Raw genomic sequence first — 16208 nt, 5'->3', positions numbered from 1 at the left:
CAGGATCCTGAAGAGGTTCCTTAAAAAGCAACTCCACCTCCACTGGATGCACAAGTAATCAACTTCATCTCCGGTGGCTCAGATATCCGCCGCACTTCTTTCTCGATCTTTAGCAAAAAGGCACGCCAAAGAGACTAAGTTGGAGAATGGAGAACGACCAGTCATATCAACCACTTTGATGACTAATAAAAGGATCTTCTTCGATGAAGAAGATAAATCAAACATCCAGTATCTGTTAGGGCACGAAAATTTGACACTGTGGATACGTTATCCTAGCATATGTTCTTGGATCAGTAATCCTTAGTCAGATCCTGTCAGGATCAAGGATCCTCAGTATTTATTATTTAATAAAGATTGTTTCTCATGTGTAGTCTTATATTTGATAGATATAACGGCGCCAGGACGTGGTCTACCTAATATTTCGCAACAAGGCACCTTCAGCATGTGGTCAATAGTGAAGACTAAGCTAGTGGGAGTAGTGCCAAGAAAATAGGACTTTTTGTTAGTTGTTATTTTCTATTTAAACATGAGATAATTGATCAGTTAGAACACACCTTGTAAACACACACACCTGAGCATTCTCTCTATCACATCTCGTTCACTTAGCTATCATTGTAATACTGATCAATATCTCTACCCATTGTAACCCGATTTTTTCATTAATAAATTGGTGATCGACGAGTTGTCATCACCCGGGGTTTTTTTCTTTTGATCTGAACAAGATCAAAGGGTTTTTCCTCGTACCAAATCACAGTGTTCATCTCTATTTCGTTCATATAATCACTCTTACCGTTTTAGCACTAAACCTCACATAACAGATTTGGATACATTATCCTTAGCAGATTTTTATCCAAAACAATTTGGCGCCCACTGTGGGGCCATTGGTGCTATAATCCTTATCATTCCCATCAATTTTTGATTTTTTTCATACCCATATCACTATCATTCACCTCTCAATCAACCTCTGCTTCATCAACTATGCCATCTTCGGTTTCTCTCTCATCAAGAACTTAGCCGCCGATGCCTCCGCCAATCACGGGAGCACCAAGGGCTGCTGCTGCCGGAAGCAAGACGCAATTACCAGTCTTCCAGAGCTCAAAAACCGCTGCTGCGCCGGTGGTTAATACTAACAATGATGTTTCATCTATGTTTTCGCAGGTTAAAGCATACATGGAGCAACATAACAAGACTAACCAGAGGATCCTTCGTGAGATAGAAGATCTCAAGAAGACTAAGAGGCCAGCGGAGGATCACACTCCCTTGATGCCTAGGATGCTGGGTTTCACCAGTCCAGGATCCATAGCCCAGTTCACGCAAGGATCATCTATCCTCCAACACGGGTCCATGGGTCAACAGACTCAAGGATCCTCGTTGTTTCAGCCAGGATCATATATCCTCCAACAAGGGTCCATGGGTCAACAGACTCAAGGATCCTCGTTGTTTCATCCATGGTCATCTATCCTTCAACAAGGGTCCATGGGTCAGCAACCTCATGGATCCTCATACTTCCAAAAAGGATTGTCCATCCTTCACCAGGATCCTATGGGTTTTATCACCAAGGATCCTATAATTCCCAACCTCAAGGATCCTTCTTTCAGAATCAAGGATCCTCAGGAGTTCAACATCAACAATCCTCCGAAGTCCAAGAAGGAGATAAAATCCCCATGCAGACCATAGCCTCTGGAGGACCAACTTTTGTAGCAGACGCTTCTTGTCCCAGTTACTCATCTGGGATGCCAACCTTCACCCAGCAAAGAGGTAACTTGTATGATCCTATATCTTTAGATGCTAACCGTGGTTCCATGTAGGATGCAGGTATCAACCAAGCTATGGTCAAGGAACCACAAAAACTCAAGGATATGATATCCAGTGTTCCCGGGGTGATACGTCCAATCCCCGAGATACCGGAGGGAAGCTGCAAGTTATCCAGATTTTCTCCATCTATCTGTGATGCTGAAATCCCGAAGCGATTCCAGACCCCCAACATGAAGACTTATGATGGGACCACTGATCCTGAAAAGCACGTTGCACAATATAGGGAGCGTATGGAGATCAATCCGATTCGTGAAAGACTCAATGAGGCTTGTTTGTGCAAGGGCTTCAGATCCACACTGACAGAATCAGCGTTAAAATGGCTGCTATGTCTTCCTCCCTTTTCAATTACTTCTTTTTCTCATTTAGTTAACTTGTTCAACAGTCAATTTTCCTGTAGTAGGAAATTTGAGAAGTTAACTAGTGATTTATACCGCGTTATCCAACCTAGTGATGAATCCCTTAGGGATTTTGTCACAAGGTTTGGCAGGGAAGCAATGGAAATCCCTAATCTTGATATGGCTACTTTTGTTGAAGCAATCAAGATGGGACTTCAGAGGGGCTCACCCTTTTATGATGATCTTGTGATGACTCCGTGCAGGACCCTAGATGAAGTCAGGAACAGGGCGCTCAGATTCATCCGGTTAGAAGATGACAAGAGGATCCAGTATCCTTAGTGAGATCGAGAAGGATATGATATCCTTCTTAAAGCGAAGAAAATCCACGTTTGCCTTCAAACATTCAGACATGACAGGTATCTCTAAGAAGGTAATTAATTATAAGGTAGGCCTTGATTTATCTGTTAAACCCATCCATCAGAAGCGAAGAAAGTTCGCTCCTAAGAGGAACATGATCATACAAAAAGAAGTTGAAAAACTTCTCAAGGCCGGTATGATCAGGGAGGTTAAATATCCTCGATGGTTAGCTAACGTGGTTGTTGTTTCTAAAAAGAATGAAAAGTGGAGGGTGTGTGTCGATTTTACCAATTTAAACAAGGCATGCCCCAAGGATCCTTTCCCGTTACCACATATAGATTCCATGGTGGATGCGACGGCAGGACATGAGATGCTCACCTTAATGGATGCTTCCTCTGGATTTCAACAAATTCAGATTGAACCATTTGATCAAGAGGATACGACATTCATGAATCCTACTGTCATATGCTGTTATATTGCTATGCCATTTGGACTAAGAAATGCAGGGGCAACATATCAAAGATTAGTCAACATGATGTTCAAGGATCAGTTAGGAAATACTATGGAGGTCTACATAGATGACATGGTGGTGAAATCAAAAAGGGCAGGGAATCACCTCAAAGATCTAGAAGAAGCTTTCAATATCCTAGATCAATACAATATGAAACTGAACCCACCAAAATGCCATTTTGGTATTAAGGCTTGGAAGTTCCTAGGATACATGGTGACCAAAAGAGGAATAGAAACAAGCCCCGAACAGATAGAAGCCATCATCAATCTAAAATCCCCTGTGAATGCTAAGGATGTCCAGATATTAATGGGAAGAATAGCCGCTCTCAACAGATTCATTTCCAGATCCTCCGAGAAGTGCAAAGATTTCTACGACATTCTTAAGAAAAACAAGAAGTTCGAGTGGGCGGAGAAGCATGAAGTTGCGCTTAAAGCCTTAAAGGATTACTTATCTTTGGCACCAACTTTGATGAAGCCTGGGGAAGGAAAATCCTTTTATCTATACCTAGTTGTTTCAGGAAATGCAGTAAGTGCCGTCCTCATGAAGGATCATGAAGGTGAACAACATCCCATTTATTATGTAAGTAAAAGTCTTTTGGATGCGGAAGCCAGGTATTCTCATTTAGAAAAATTAATTCTTGCACTTATTATGGCTTCTACTAAATTGAGACATTACTTTGAAATGCATACTATTATTATGAGAACTAATTATCATGTTAAGAATGTGCTTAGAACACCAGAATTGTCAGGAAGGATGGCCAAATGGGCTGTGAAGATGAGTGCATATGATATTCAGTATGAGCCCAGAACAGCCATCAAATCGCAAGCACTAGCAGACTTTGTGGCTGATTTCAGCAGTGATATGCAAAAGGAAGCTGATTTAGAAGTCCAACAACTAGAAGAAACCAAGGATCCTTGGATCCTTTTCACTTGGAGCATCCAATGTAAGAGGAACGGGATTGGGTATCCTACTGAAATCGCCACAGGGGGGACATATACCCCAGTCTATAGCCTGTGAGTTCCAAGCGACAAATAATGAGGCAGAATATGAAGCTCTGATCGCAGGTTTGCGATTAGCTAAACGCATGAGGATCGAGTATTTTCAAGTATATATAGATTCATTATTGATAGCTAACCACTTTAATGGCTCGTATGATGTTAAAGGTGAAAAACTAATCAAATATTTAGATGTTGTGAAGGAATTAGCAAAATCCTTCGAATTGTTTAATATTGATCTGGTACCAAGGGAAGAGAATGTTGGGGCAGATTCTTTGGCAAATTTAGCCACATATTTAAAAATTCCGGACAATACAAAGATCCCAATCATCCATATACTCTCGCCAGCAATAGGAGAACAAGAAGTTTGGGAGATAACAACCGACAAACAAATCGTACTTTGGGATCATCATCCTCAAACAACCAAGGATCCTGGATCCTCCCTATCAAAAAATACATCTGAAATGGAGAAATTCCAGCCACAGAGAATCCGAAGTCTTTCAAACTTAAGGTATCACAATACATTTTATTACATGATATTATGTATAGAAAATCTCTTGCAGGTCCATACTTGAGGCATATCGAGGATCCTGAAATTCAAGAGGTGCTCAAAGACTTTCACGAAGGAGATTGTGGTAATCATACTGGTAGTAGAGCTCTGTTTTCTAGGATTCTAAGAACAGGATACTTCTGGCCAACCATGAAGAGAGACGCCATGGAATACTAAAAGAAATGTGATGCTTGCCAAAGGCATGGAAACATCCTACATCAACCGGCAGAACCTATGTATCATATATCCTCATCATGGCCTTTTATGAAATGGGGCATGGATATTGTGGGTAAGCTACCTAAGGCACCAGGAGGAAAAGTGTTCATGCTTGCAATGACTAACTACTTTTCAAAGTGGATAGAAGCAGAAGCTTTTGTTCAAGTCCGCGAAAAAGAGGTGATATCCTTCATTAAAAGAAATATTATTACTAGATTTGGCATTCCTTCAGAAATTATTTGTGACAATGGTTCCCAGTTTATCGGGAAAATAACCACTAACTTTTGTGACAGCTGGGGCATCAAGATGATTACCTCTACTCCAGTGCATCCTCAAGCTAGTGGCCAGGCAGAATCAAGTAACAAGATAATCATTAACAATTTGAAGAAGTAGCTAGGATCCAAGAAAGGCAACTGGGGCGAAGAGCTACCTTATGTTCTTTGGGCTGATAGGACAACACCCAAAAATGTAACTGGCCAAACACCCTTCTCATTGGTGTTTGGGTCAGAAGCAGTAATCCCTACAGAGATGGGCGTTCCTACAGCCAGAACAAGCATCTGTGATCCTGAAGCCAATAAAGAAATCCTTCTCGAAGACTTAGATACTGTGGAAGAACTCAAAGACCTAGCCAAGATCAGGATGGCGGCATATCAACAAAGGGTAGCCGGGGCATACAAAAAAAGTATAAGGATCAGAAGATTTCAAGAAGGAGATTTGGTCTTGAGGAAAGCCTTCCAAAACACGGCCAATCCGGCAGATGGGAAGCTAGCACCCAAGTGGGAAGGTCCTTATCTGATTGAATCGGAGGCAGGAAATGGGACATATCATTTGCTCACTATGGAAGACAAACAGGTTACCAAGAGCATGGAATGCTATCCATCTCAAGAAGTATTTTTTCTGATCAGGATCAATCATCCTCTGAGGATCGAATATCCTTATAGGATCAAGGATTCTAAAATTGGTAATACCTATTTGATCACTTATTCATTTATGGTTTTTATTAGTTTAAGCATAACATATTCTTAACATTTGTTTTTTCCAAGTTTTAAGTAACAATGCAGGATATTTTTAAGATATTCAATGATCAAGAGTTTCTATAAATTAGAGTTTCTACACTCTCGCCTGGAGCGCACGCTATCCAACGTATAGTCCGGGGCAGCGGGACCAGTACACGCTTAGTGGCTGACAATTTCGTTGTATTCGGCTATATAGAGGATCCTACGATTTATGGTAGACGTACCATACCACCAGTTTATAACATTTTCATGTTATCTCACGTTTGGGCAAAATTCCTGGTTGGGCAAGTCCCCAGTTAACATCCATATCTTGGGCCAATCCCCAGTTTGGGCTTGCCCCCAGTTTGGGCTTGTCCCCGATTTTTTGGGCTTGTCCCTAGTTTAGGCTTGTCTCCAGTTTTTGGGCTTGTCCCCAGTTCATGGGCTTGTCCCCAGTTCACGGGCTTGACCCCAATTCACGGGCTTGTCCCCAGTTCACGGGCTTGTCCCCATTTTATTTGTGGACTTGTCCCCAGTTTGATGGCTCTAACCCCAATTAATCTTATAAGTTATTTGCAACAGATGTCCTAAGTTCAATTACGAGGATCAAGACTTATGGATCCGAAATCCTTAGCTCACTTCTACAAGGATCACGGAAGGATCATTACATAACTTAGGTCTAATTAGACCTTATGGTACGATTTCTACTTGTCAATTTACATTTGTTTGGCTAAGATCCTTATAAACCTTTTTGCTTAAGGATTTAAAATCTTTAAATTATTTTACAAGGATAATCTATCCTTAAAGCTTTATACTCAAGGATATTTCTTAAAATTTTCAACAAACTAAAGCTATATTGAACATATTTTCAGAATAATAAATAACAAGCAAGTAGTCAAAAGTTTTAAGATATTATTAATCATAAGTCACATGGACTTACCCAAAATCCTTAACCCGGATTTCACCAGACGAAAGATGGACAATCCACCCGTGTTAAGCAGGTGTTACTAACCATTCATAGAGTGCAGGAAAATAAATACAGGGGCATCAAAGGCTTCATCCCCGTAAACAGAGGATCCATCCACCTTTGCTACCCCTTGAAATTGTCTTAAGGATCACTGATCCTTCAACCTAATTACTATTATCCATTACAATCACATTATCCATAAAAATATCAATAAAAGAAAAAACAAGAACGGGCTCAGGCCTTGTCTTCATTATCCTTCATCGCCCGTTCAAGCAGCCTCCTCACCTTCTTCTGCACCTGCTCCTTTCTCAGTCTCCACCACCTCCTTGGCTCCGCTAGTTCCAGCTTCGTTCCCATCCGGCATATCCACATCCTCTTCACCACCTAAAGCCACCAAAGCCACATTCCACTTCTTCACACCCCAGGCAGCTTTGTCAAAAGCAGGATCACTGGCTTCCGTGGCCATCTTGATCCTTGCCTGCAGCACCGACCTGGCAGCCCACATCTTTGCCTCCTCGGTGGCCTGCTTCACCTCTTCTTGGTGTTGGGCTTCGGCGGTGGATAGCTGATCCTCCAACCGCTTCTTGTCCTTAGTGAGCTGAGCCATGGCTTTATCCTTTGCGACCGCTGCACTTCCCATCCCTAAGAGGCTATCGCTCATCTGGCTCACAATTTTGTCATAGTGATCTTTGCTAGCATTCACAGCCTGTAACCAACAGTTATGTAAAAGTTAGAAGCATTTTGGATCCTCAAATTCAAAGACATCAGGATAGAGGATACTTACAGTGAGGATCATGTCGAAGTGGGTCTCGGGCTCAGAGGATCTCTTTCTCTTGGAAGCTGCTGACTTGGCCCTGGTAGTCGTGGTTCTTGGTTCGGAAGTGGTTGCTGCTTTCAAAGCTTCCTTCTTGATACTTTTAGGATTGATCATATTGTCGATATCCTCCAAGGAGAACTTGTTGGCAGACTTCTGGGATTTTTGAGCACCTGCACAAAACAAAAAACAGATAAGTATTCTATATTATTTTATTTATTTCTATTTATTATTCAAGTGCTAATTTTACTTGACATGTCGGAATCTGAAGAGATATCGTAAAAAGCTTCGACAAATCTTGCTTGAAAAGTCCTGACTTCGGTATCCATGGCAAGGAATCTTTTCACTCTTTCTTCCATTCCAAGTAGCTTGGCCAGTGAAGCGAAGTTCTCAACTGTAAACAAAGAAGAAAGATTCAAATTTAGAACAGTTATCACGGTTTATCTCTCTGTTTAAAGATCCGAGATCCTACCCTTCTTAATCCAAGTCAAAGGTAAATCAGTCCCATTGGGTATGGAGTCTCGATTCACAAAGAAAAGTTGATTCCTCCAGAAGAAATCGTTTAGGGTTACTTTTGAAATTGGATTGGGTTGACGAGGTTTAGATTTCAATAAAAACCGGCGTGAGCTGTGGGTATTAAGGGTATACAGATGTTCCAACTCTTGAACGCCAAAATCGATCTTCCTCTCCTCTATGATTCTTTCGATAGTGCCTAAAACCCTCCAAACCAAGGGCATAGCCTGGATGTAGGACAAGCCGGTGGATTCGAAGAAGTTTTGGGTAAAAGGAGGAAAAGGGTATGTATAACCAATGAGAAAGGGGCAAGCCGAAAAACACACCCAGGTCTGAGAATAAATGTCGCATCGAGTTGACGAGTCATATGGCCGAAAAATGGTTTTTGGTGGAAAAAGGTGGCCGGAATTCGTCGATCTCAGGATCTGTAAACTTGCAGATCTCCATCCACGGGTTGCTGATCATATTTTGAGACTGCATCTCCAATAGCTCGGAATCGGAGGATTGGTCTGAACATTTAGAAGGGGAAGATGAAGAAGCAACGGACATCTTAAAGAATATTATAAGAATAAAGGGAGAGAGAAGGATACCTGATAGACGGCTGGAGTATGTGGTTATAAATGGATTAAAGGGATCACATATATAAGCGGTTATGATTAATATAAGGGTTTTGATAATAATTATCTCTGGCAACCGTCTAATCGATTAATATTTTGCAGGGATTTCAAATTTCAAAAGGCCAGCTGTAAAGCATAAACACCCGCCATTTTGGGGGCAATTGTTAGGGCATAGAATTTATGCTGAGAATCCTCTATCCTTGATTGATTTGTGGATCACTTATCCTTATGATATGTTCCAGATTGTAAAGGATCAAGGATTCTTGGTATTATATGTTTACTAATAATTGTATTTGGATGGTTTTGTGTTTGATAGATATAACGGCTAGAGGACTAAGTCATCCTATTCTTGCGCTACTCGACAACTTCCGCACGTGGTCAATGAAGAACAAACGGCTAGTGGGAATAGTGGCGTAAATGTAGGACTTCTAGTTAGTTGATATTTTCTTTTCTCTTTATAATTGAGATAGACGATCAGTTAGAAACACACTTGTATACACACACACCTGAGCATTCTTTCTATCACAGCTCGCACACGTAGCTTTCATTGTAACACTGATCAATATCTCCACCATTTGTAAACTTTTTCGATATTAATAAAGTGGTGATAGATAGTTTGTCATAACCCGGGGTATTTTTCCTTTGATTTAATCAAGATCAAGGGGTTTTTCCTCGTAACAAATCACGGTGTTTATCCTTATTTCGTTCATATAATCATTATTATTACCGTAGCACTAAAACTCACAATTACAGATTTGAAAACATTATCCTTAGCAGATTTTTGTCCAAAACAGTTATCCACTTGCAACCGCCATTTTGGGGGCAATTGTTAGGTCACGAATAATCAGTATTGAGGATATGTTATTCTTGAAGACGTGTGTGGATCAATTATCCTTCTTAAGAGTTCCAGAGTTATGTCAGGATCAAGGATCCTTAGTAATTGGTATTGCTAACGATTGTTTTTATGTGTAGGTTTATATTTGATATGTATAACGGCTGGAAGACATAGTCTACCTATTATCTTGCTACTGGACTCGTTCAGCACGTGGTCAAAAAGCATGGACTAAGTTATGGGAGAGTGGCGGATTAATATGACTTAGTCGTTATTTTATGTTTATAATGAGATTATGATCAGTTAGGTTACACACTTAACACCACACATACGTTAGCAGTACTCAGAATTCTCTCTAGCAACATACACACATACATAGCAATCATTGTATTACTGATCATAATCTCTAAACCTTTGTAACACCCCTTTTTGATTAATAAACTGGTGATAGACGATTGTCATCACCCGAGGTTTTTATGCCGACGATCCTCTAAAGATCAAGGGATTTTCCTCATATAAATCTTTGTGTTCATTGACATATTACGTATACAATTATAAACACCAAGTCCCATAATTACTACTTTGGTTACTTGATCGTTCGAACGATTTTTAACCAAAACAAGTAGCAGGCTGTTATGATGCAATTAACTATAGGGCTTTAAATCGTGATGCCCCCCCAGGAACTTGTAAACGAGTTTAATTGCGTTATTATAATATGTAATAGGTATATCACCATTTTGATCATGACGGTTTGTTAATATTAAACAACAACATCGTTTTTTATTCTTATTCCTAAATTACAACGTCAGGGTGATTCTTATTTGGCATATAAATGATCTGTAATGATCAATTCGAACTTTAAAATGAAGATTAAGCTACAAGAAAACAACGGGTCACGGCATTGAGTTCAAATACAGGTATGGAAAACGGGTTTGGGTTATTAATATATTATAATTAGGCAGATTTGCAATATAGCCCCTCAAGTTCTTGTGTGGACACAATAAGGGGTTAAACTGGTGTTTAGGGTGAATTTGGTTTATAACTCAAAAGTTATTTTTGACAATTAAATTAAATATAATAGACAATAATAATAAAATAATAATAACTTGATAAATGCATTATTTTATTGATTAAAATTACCCGAAAACGAAACGGTTCGGGTATTAGTATTTTATATATTGCATGAAAACCCGTGTTGTTACAGTTTAAACCGGTATTTTTTCTAAAAAAAGATTGTGCAATGCTTTAGCAAACCGCCACCTGACTTTAAATACCGGTATCCTTCATAAAATCCGGTATAACCGGTTCAACCGGCTGGTATGAACCTGTTTTTAAAACATTGCTATGATTTTAGTTCATTTTTTGTGTAAAAGTTCTAACTAACATTTATGTTAGTTACTATGGATACTTCAAGTACAGTTTTCAAATGGTTTGTCAGCTCTTTTAACAAACGTTATAGGATGGACTGAACGAACTTCACATGGAAGAGGAAAGAGTAGTGTTAAGTGCACCAAATTTCTACTTTTTCTTGGAAGCACCTACCATACGTCAATTACCATTTTGTTTAAGGAAAAGAATGTAAGCATCATGATCAAGATGATGTTTTATGTTATAGATATAGTTAGGGAGAGCATACGAGGTGTTGCTTAAGTCCTCTGGTTTAAACGCAAAGTTCAACATTTAACCTAGTTTCCGCTAAGATGCCATGACTAAGGGAGCGATTTTATAATCCCCTAGCTTCTGTAAAGGTTCTAGTCCTTAGCTTTTATTGAAGTTCTTAGTGAGTTATGTTATCTAAACATTCAGATTCATTTTTAAGGACTAATTTTCGTATCCCTAGTAATCAAAGACTCCAATCATTACAGAAATGCATGTGATTTCTAATGAAATTAGTCAAATTTAACAAGTAATGGGATTTTATGTCATAATAATTGTTTTAATCATGTGCATCGTTGGATGTTTTCGACTATTTATCCTTGCACAAAGATAGCTACAAATGAATATAAGGACCTACACACCTAATAAAAATAAATATAAACAAAATAATATGTTGTATATTAACGAAAAATGTGTGACATAATCTAAAGAAAATTATAATGAACAAATACATTGCATGATTTTCTCTAGAAAAATAATAATATTTAAAAACTCACACGACATCAAATTACAATGCTAGGAAGAACTATAAGTCTATAACAGAGAGAAAAAACTTGTTTTTGGTATAACTGGAATATGTGTAATGTAAGCCCTCATCAAATTTCTAGTCCAAAATATCATATTGAGGGGTTAAAATGTAATTTGGTCAAAGCAAGAGTCAAGCGGTTAAAATGAAAATATGCAAAAAAGTTGGTTAGCCGGACCGTCTAACCCACACTATCCATCTTTGACTACGATTTTAACGATTAAATGTATCGGTTAATGATCCCTTTGTTTCCGGTAGATGAGTCGTGCCCGGTTTGCCGTAAGGTTTGTTTGGATTCTTTTGGTGAGCATGCGATTCATTGCAAAGAGTTGCCGGGGTTTAAGTACAGTCATGATTTGGTGAGGGATGTTCTATGCGATGTTCTTAAACAAGCCGGGATTTCGGCTAAAAAGGAAGCCCCTGTAAGCTTTCTTACGGATCCTCAAGAAGGAAGATCTACATTACGACCGGCCGATATTCTTGTTTTTTGGTGGGTAGGGGGGAAACACGCTTGTGTCGACCTCACAGGAGTGTCCCCTCTTGTTGGGATTAGGGACAATGGGTTTGTAGCAGGCCAGACAGCATTGAAGGCGGCATCGGGCAAGGTTGCTAAACACGAGAGAGCTTGTTTGGAGAATCAACATGTGTTTATCTCATTTGCCTTTGACACTTTTGGTTTCTTAGCTCCGGATGCCGTGGACCTTTTGAATAGGGTTCAGAAAGTTATGCATAGTGACGTATCGGCCCATAAGAATCGAGACTTTGTTTTTAGTAGGATTGGGTTTGCTATCCAAAAGGGGGTTGCGGCGCAGCTTGTTGCCCGCTTACCTGCCACTTCATTGTAAATCGTTTGGATGTTTAATGACAAAGGATTTGTTGCTTTAAAAAAAATGACAACAATATTGATTTAAAATCATCAAACCCCAATTCCTTCTAAAAATTAAAACCGAAAGAATCAACATATATTATTTGAGATTATTTTTTCCTTTTTTTACACACCCCCCAGCTATATTTTTATCCGTTGCTTTTATTTCATGTCTACACAGACAAACTATTGACCTATCATTAAAAGAATATTTCTCCTTTTAGAAACAAAACTAATATATAGAAATACTGTGTACAATACTGTTTTATTTTTACAAGTTGTGAAATATAATAACCCTGGATATGTATTTTCTAATATTTTGTAACCGGACCAGAAACGCACCACCGGTTCAAACAACCTTATTTTCAAACTAGCCAATTTTATCAAATTCAAGTTAAGCCAGTAAACAAGGTTAAGTTTAACCGGGCTTTGGTTTATTTATCTATTAATTTCTTTCGTAGGCTTCTACATATATGATTCAAAATGTTTTTTTTTTTTTAAATCAAATCGGTCTTTATTCTAAATTAGCCAATTATATAATCAATTTATAATCCAATGAGATGGTAATCCATTAATTAAACAAAAACCTTTAAATATTTGGGTTTTATATGTTGGTTAAAAAATTCCTTTTTATTTACCATATTTACATAATATTAAATATTCACATGCATATTGTAATTTTAAATATTTAATTAGAAAATTAAAAAACCAGACACCTAAGTTCTCAAACATGTGCTAACGTAAGTGTCAACTAGTGCATGTGTGAGAGAAAAAAAGAAAAGAAGTGTGAGAGAGAGAGTGACAGTAAGTTAACGGCCAAAACCAACAATAAGCGAAAAGGAAAGATCCTCCGTAAATTCAGTTAATCACGCCTTCACTTACGCCCTTTATTTCTTTATATATACCTCCCTACTCTTACACCCTATAACCCACACACTCACACTTTAACCATGGCAAGGTTTCTCTCTCTCATTGTCATCCTCCTCTCCCTATGCACCTTCATCTCTGCCACCACTGTACAACATCCTCAGCACACAGTACAACAAGTACAAAGGTACATTCTTCACCCTCATCCACACAATATAATTGATGTGCATTTTCTAGCTAATCTTATTTCAACTTTATGTTTTTCTAGGAGTTTGAATGAATCTAGGCGGAATCTCGGGTTCCTGTCTTGCGGGACTGGGAACCCCATTGACGACTGCTGGCGGTGTGACCCCAATTGGGAGAAGAACCGCCAGCGTCTGGCTGACTGCGCCATTGGGTTCGGGAAAGGGGCAGTTGGCGGTAGGGACGGGAAGATTTACGTGGTTACGGACTCGGGTGACGATGATGCCGTAAACCCGAAACCAGGGACATTACGATACGCCGTCATCCAGGATGAGCCGCTCTGGATTATTTTCCAACGCGACATGGTGATTAAACTCAAAGAGGAGTTGATTATGAATAGTTTTAAAACAATTGATGGGCGTGGTGCGAGTGTGCACATAGCGGGTGGACCCTGCATTACTATACAATATGTTACGAATATTATTATTCATGGGATTAATATTCACGATTGTAAGCCGGGAGGGAATGCGATGGTTCGAAGCTCCCCTAGACATTTTGGGTGGAGGACGATTTCGGATGGTGATGGGGTGTCGATATTTGGAGGAAGTCATGTGTGGGTCGATCACTGTTCGTTATCGAATTGCGCTGATGGGTTGATCGATGCGATCATGGGGTCCACCGCAATTACATTATCGAACAACTACATGACCCACCATGATAAAGTGATGCTTTTAGGCCATAGTGATTCTTATGAGCAAGACAAGAATATGCAAGTCACAATTGCTTTTAATCACTTTGGTGAAGGCTTGGTCCAAAGAATGCCAAGGTAATATTTGTTATTGTACCATGTCCTACCGGTGAGGTTTATACTGTGTAACACAATGCAGCATTGTGTTACACTGTATAAACCTCACCGGTAGGACATGGTACAACAACAAATATTACCTTGTACAAACCTAGAACGCGGGTGTGACTTGGATCTGAAAGCATCTAGTATTTTTTATGTAGAAGAATATAAGGTAATTTGTGTTTGATTTGTTATCGTTAATTGTAGATGCCGACATGGTTACTTTCATGTGGTCAACAATGACTACACCCATTGGGAGATGTACGCAATTGGAGGGAGTGCAAACCCTACCATCAATAGCCAAGGGAATAGATTCTTAGCACCGGATAGAAGATTTAGCAAAGAGGTAATAAGATTTTTAGATTCTAAATATTGTACAAGTTTTAATGTGTTGTGTACAACTTCTACAAAAGTTAATTATTTGTTTTAGGAAAAAGATGTATATATATACTGAAAATGCAAAATTGATGTAGGTGACAAAACACGAGGATGCACCAGAGGATCAATGGAAACACTGGAATTGGAGGTCAGAAGGGGATTTGATGTTGAATGGTGCCTATTTTAGGCCTTCGGGTGCTGGGTCTTCATCTAGCTATGCAAGGGCTTCAAGCCTCGGTGCTAGGCCATCGTCGATTGTTTCTACCCTCACAACCAATGCTGGAGCCCTTGTTTGCAGAAAGGGCTCTCGTTGCTGATCAAAATACAATAAACGAATACATAATTTTGACCCGTTATTTCGGGTTTCCCTTTATTAATTACAGGGATAGTTTTATTTTTTTTTATTTTTTTTTTCACTTTTACTTTTTGAAGCTTTTTGATTTTGACTATGTTGTACCCGAGTACAACCTCGACTTGCCACTCTACGAAAACTATTGGATGTTCCATTTTGGAAACCGAATGGTTTGGGTTAGGCAAGTTCAGTAGTGTTGTCATGTATACATATAAAACTTATATCTATTCGATGAATTTTATGTTGAGATTCTATGTGTTGTTTCAGTTTCACCAAAAAGTAAAAAACATGTGTTACGTCACTAACACGTAGGCATGTGTGATTTCGCTATGAGTTTACATGAAAATAAATAAAGTAAAGATTGAGGGGGTGTTTGGGATTTATTATTTTAGCTCTTTATAGCTTATAACTTATGGGTTATAAGTTATAAGATGTTTGAAAAACTTAGTTTTGTAAGTGGATAAGGTATATAAGTTATAAAGAGATAAAATAAGAAATCCCAAACACCCCTAAGTATGCGTGTGAGGTGTTATGATATCATTGGCCACGAAAATAAAATAAGCAACCATACCCCCGCCCAATGTTTGTCATCGGGGCCCAAAATGTTTGTAAGAAAAATAATACCTGGCGTAATGTTGTGTTGTGTCTCCCTCACGGTATTCCTTTTCTTTTTGGTGAAAAGGTAATTAACGATTAATATTTGTTGTACATCATTGATATAAAGTAACGATAGAGAACGACAAAATCATATTAGTCGGTGGATACCTAATAATTATCTTATAAATGTTTAAAAGTAATTATAAAAACAGAAAACTTTTATATTTGGAGAAATATATATTTTAGACGAAATGACTGTTCAGAAAGCTTGTGCCTCGAATCTCGGATCGCGGTTGAAAAACCTTGCTTAAATTGGCTCAGTTTAAAAACTAAGCCTAGCCCGAGTCAAAGGTGACTTGCTCGTTAGCTCCGATTGGATTGACTTGAATCACTTTACCTTTTACTTTATTTTATTTTATG

General features: G+C 38.9%; 1 protein-coding gene across 1 annotated transcript; it reads left to right on the top strand.

Annotated features, from left to right (window-relative positions):
- The first annotated feature begins 13506 nt into the window (after positions 1–13506).
- On the top strand, positions 13507–15438 carry LOC143543233 (putative pectate lyase 18). The gene is made up of 4 exons (XM_077035601.1): positions 13507–13618; positions 13700–14440; positions 14669–14807; positions 14935–15438. The coding sequence occupies exons 1-4, from the start codon at positions 13515–13517 to the stop codon at positions 15154–15156; spliced, it is 1206 nt and encodes a 401-aa protein (XP_076891716.1). The 5' UTR covers positions 13507–13514; the 3' UTR covers positions 15157–15438.
- Positions 15439–16208: the final 770 nt, after the last annotated feature.

This window comes from Bidens hawaiensis, unplaced genomic scaffold (assembly GCF_021521415.1).
Source record: "Bidens hawaiensis isolate Kalapana, Puna unplaced genomic scaffold, B.hawaiensis_p1.1 tig00013080_1, whole genome shotgun sequence".
NCBI lineage: Eukaryota > Viridiplantae > Streptophyta > Magnoliopsida > Asterales > Asteraceae > Bidens > Bidens hawaiensis.
The sequence above is the reverse complement of the archived record's forward strand: the minus strand, read 5'-3'. Positions and strand labels throughout refer to the sequence as shown.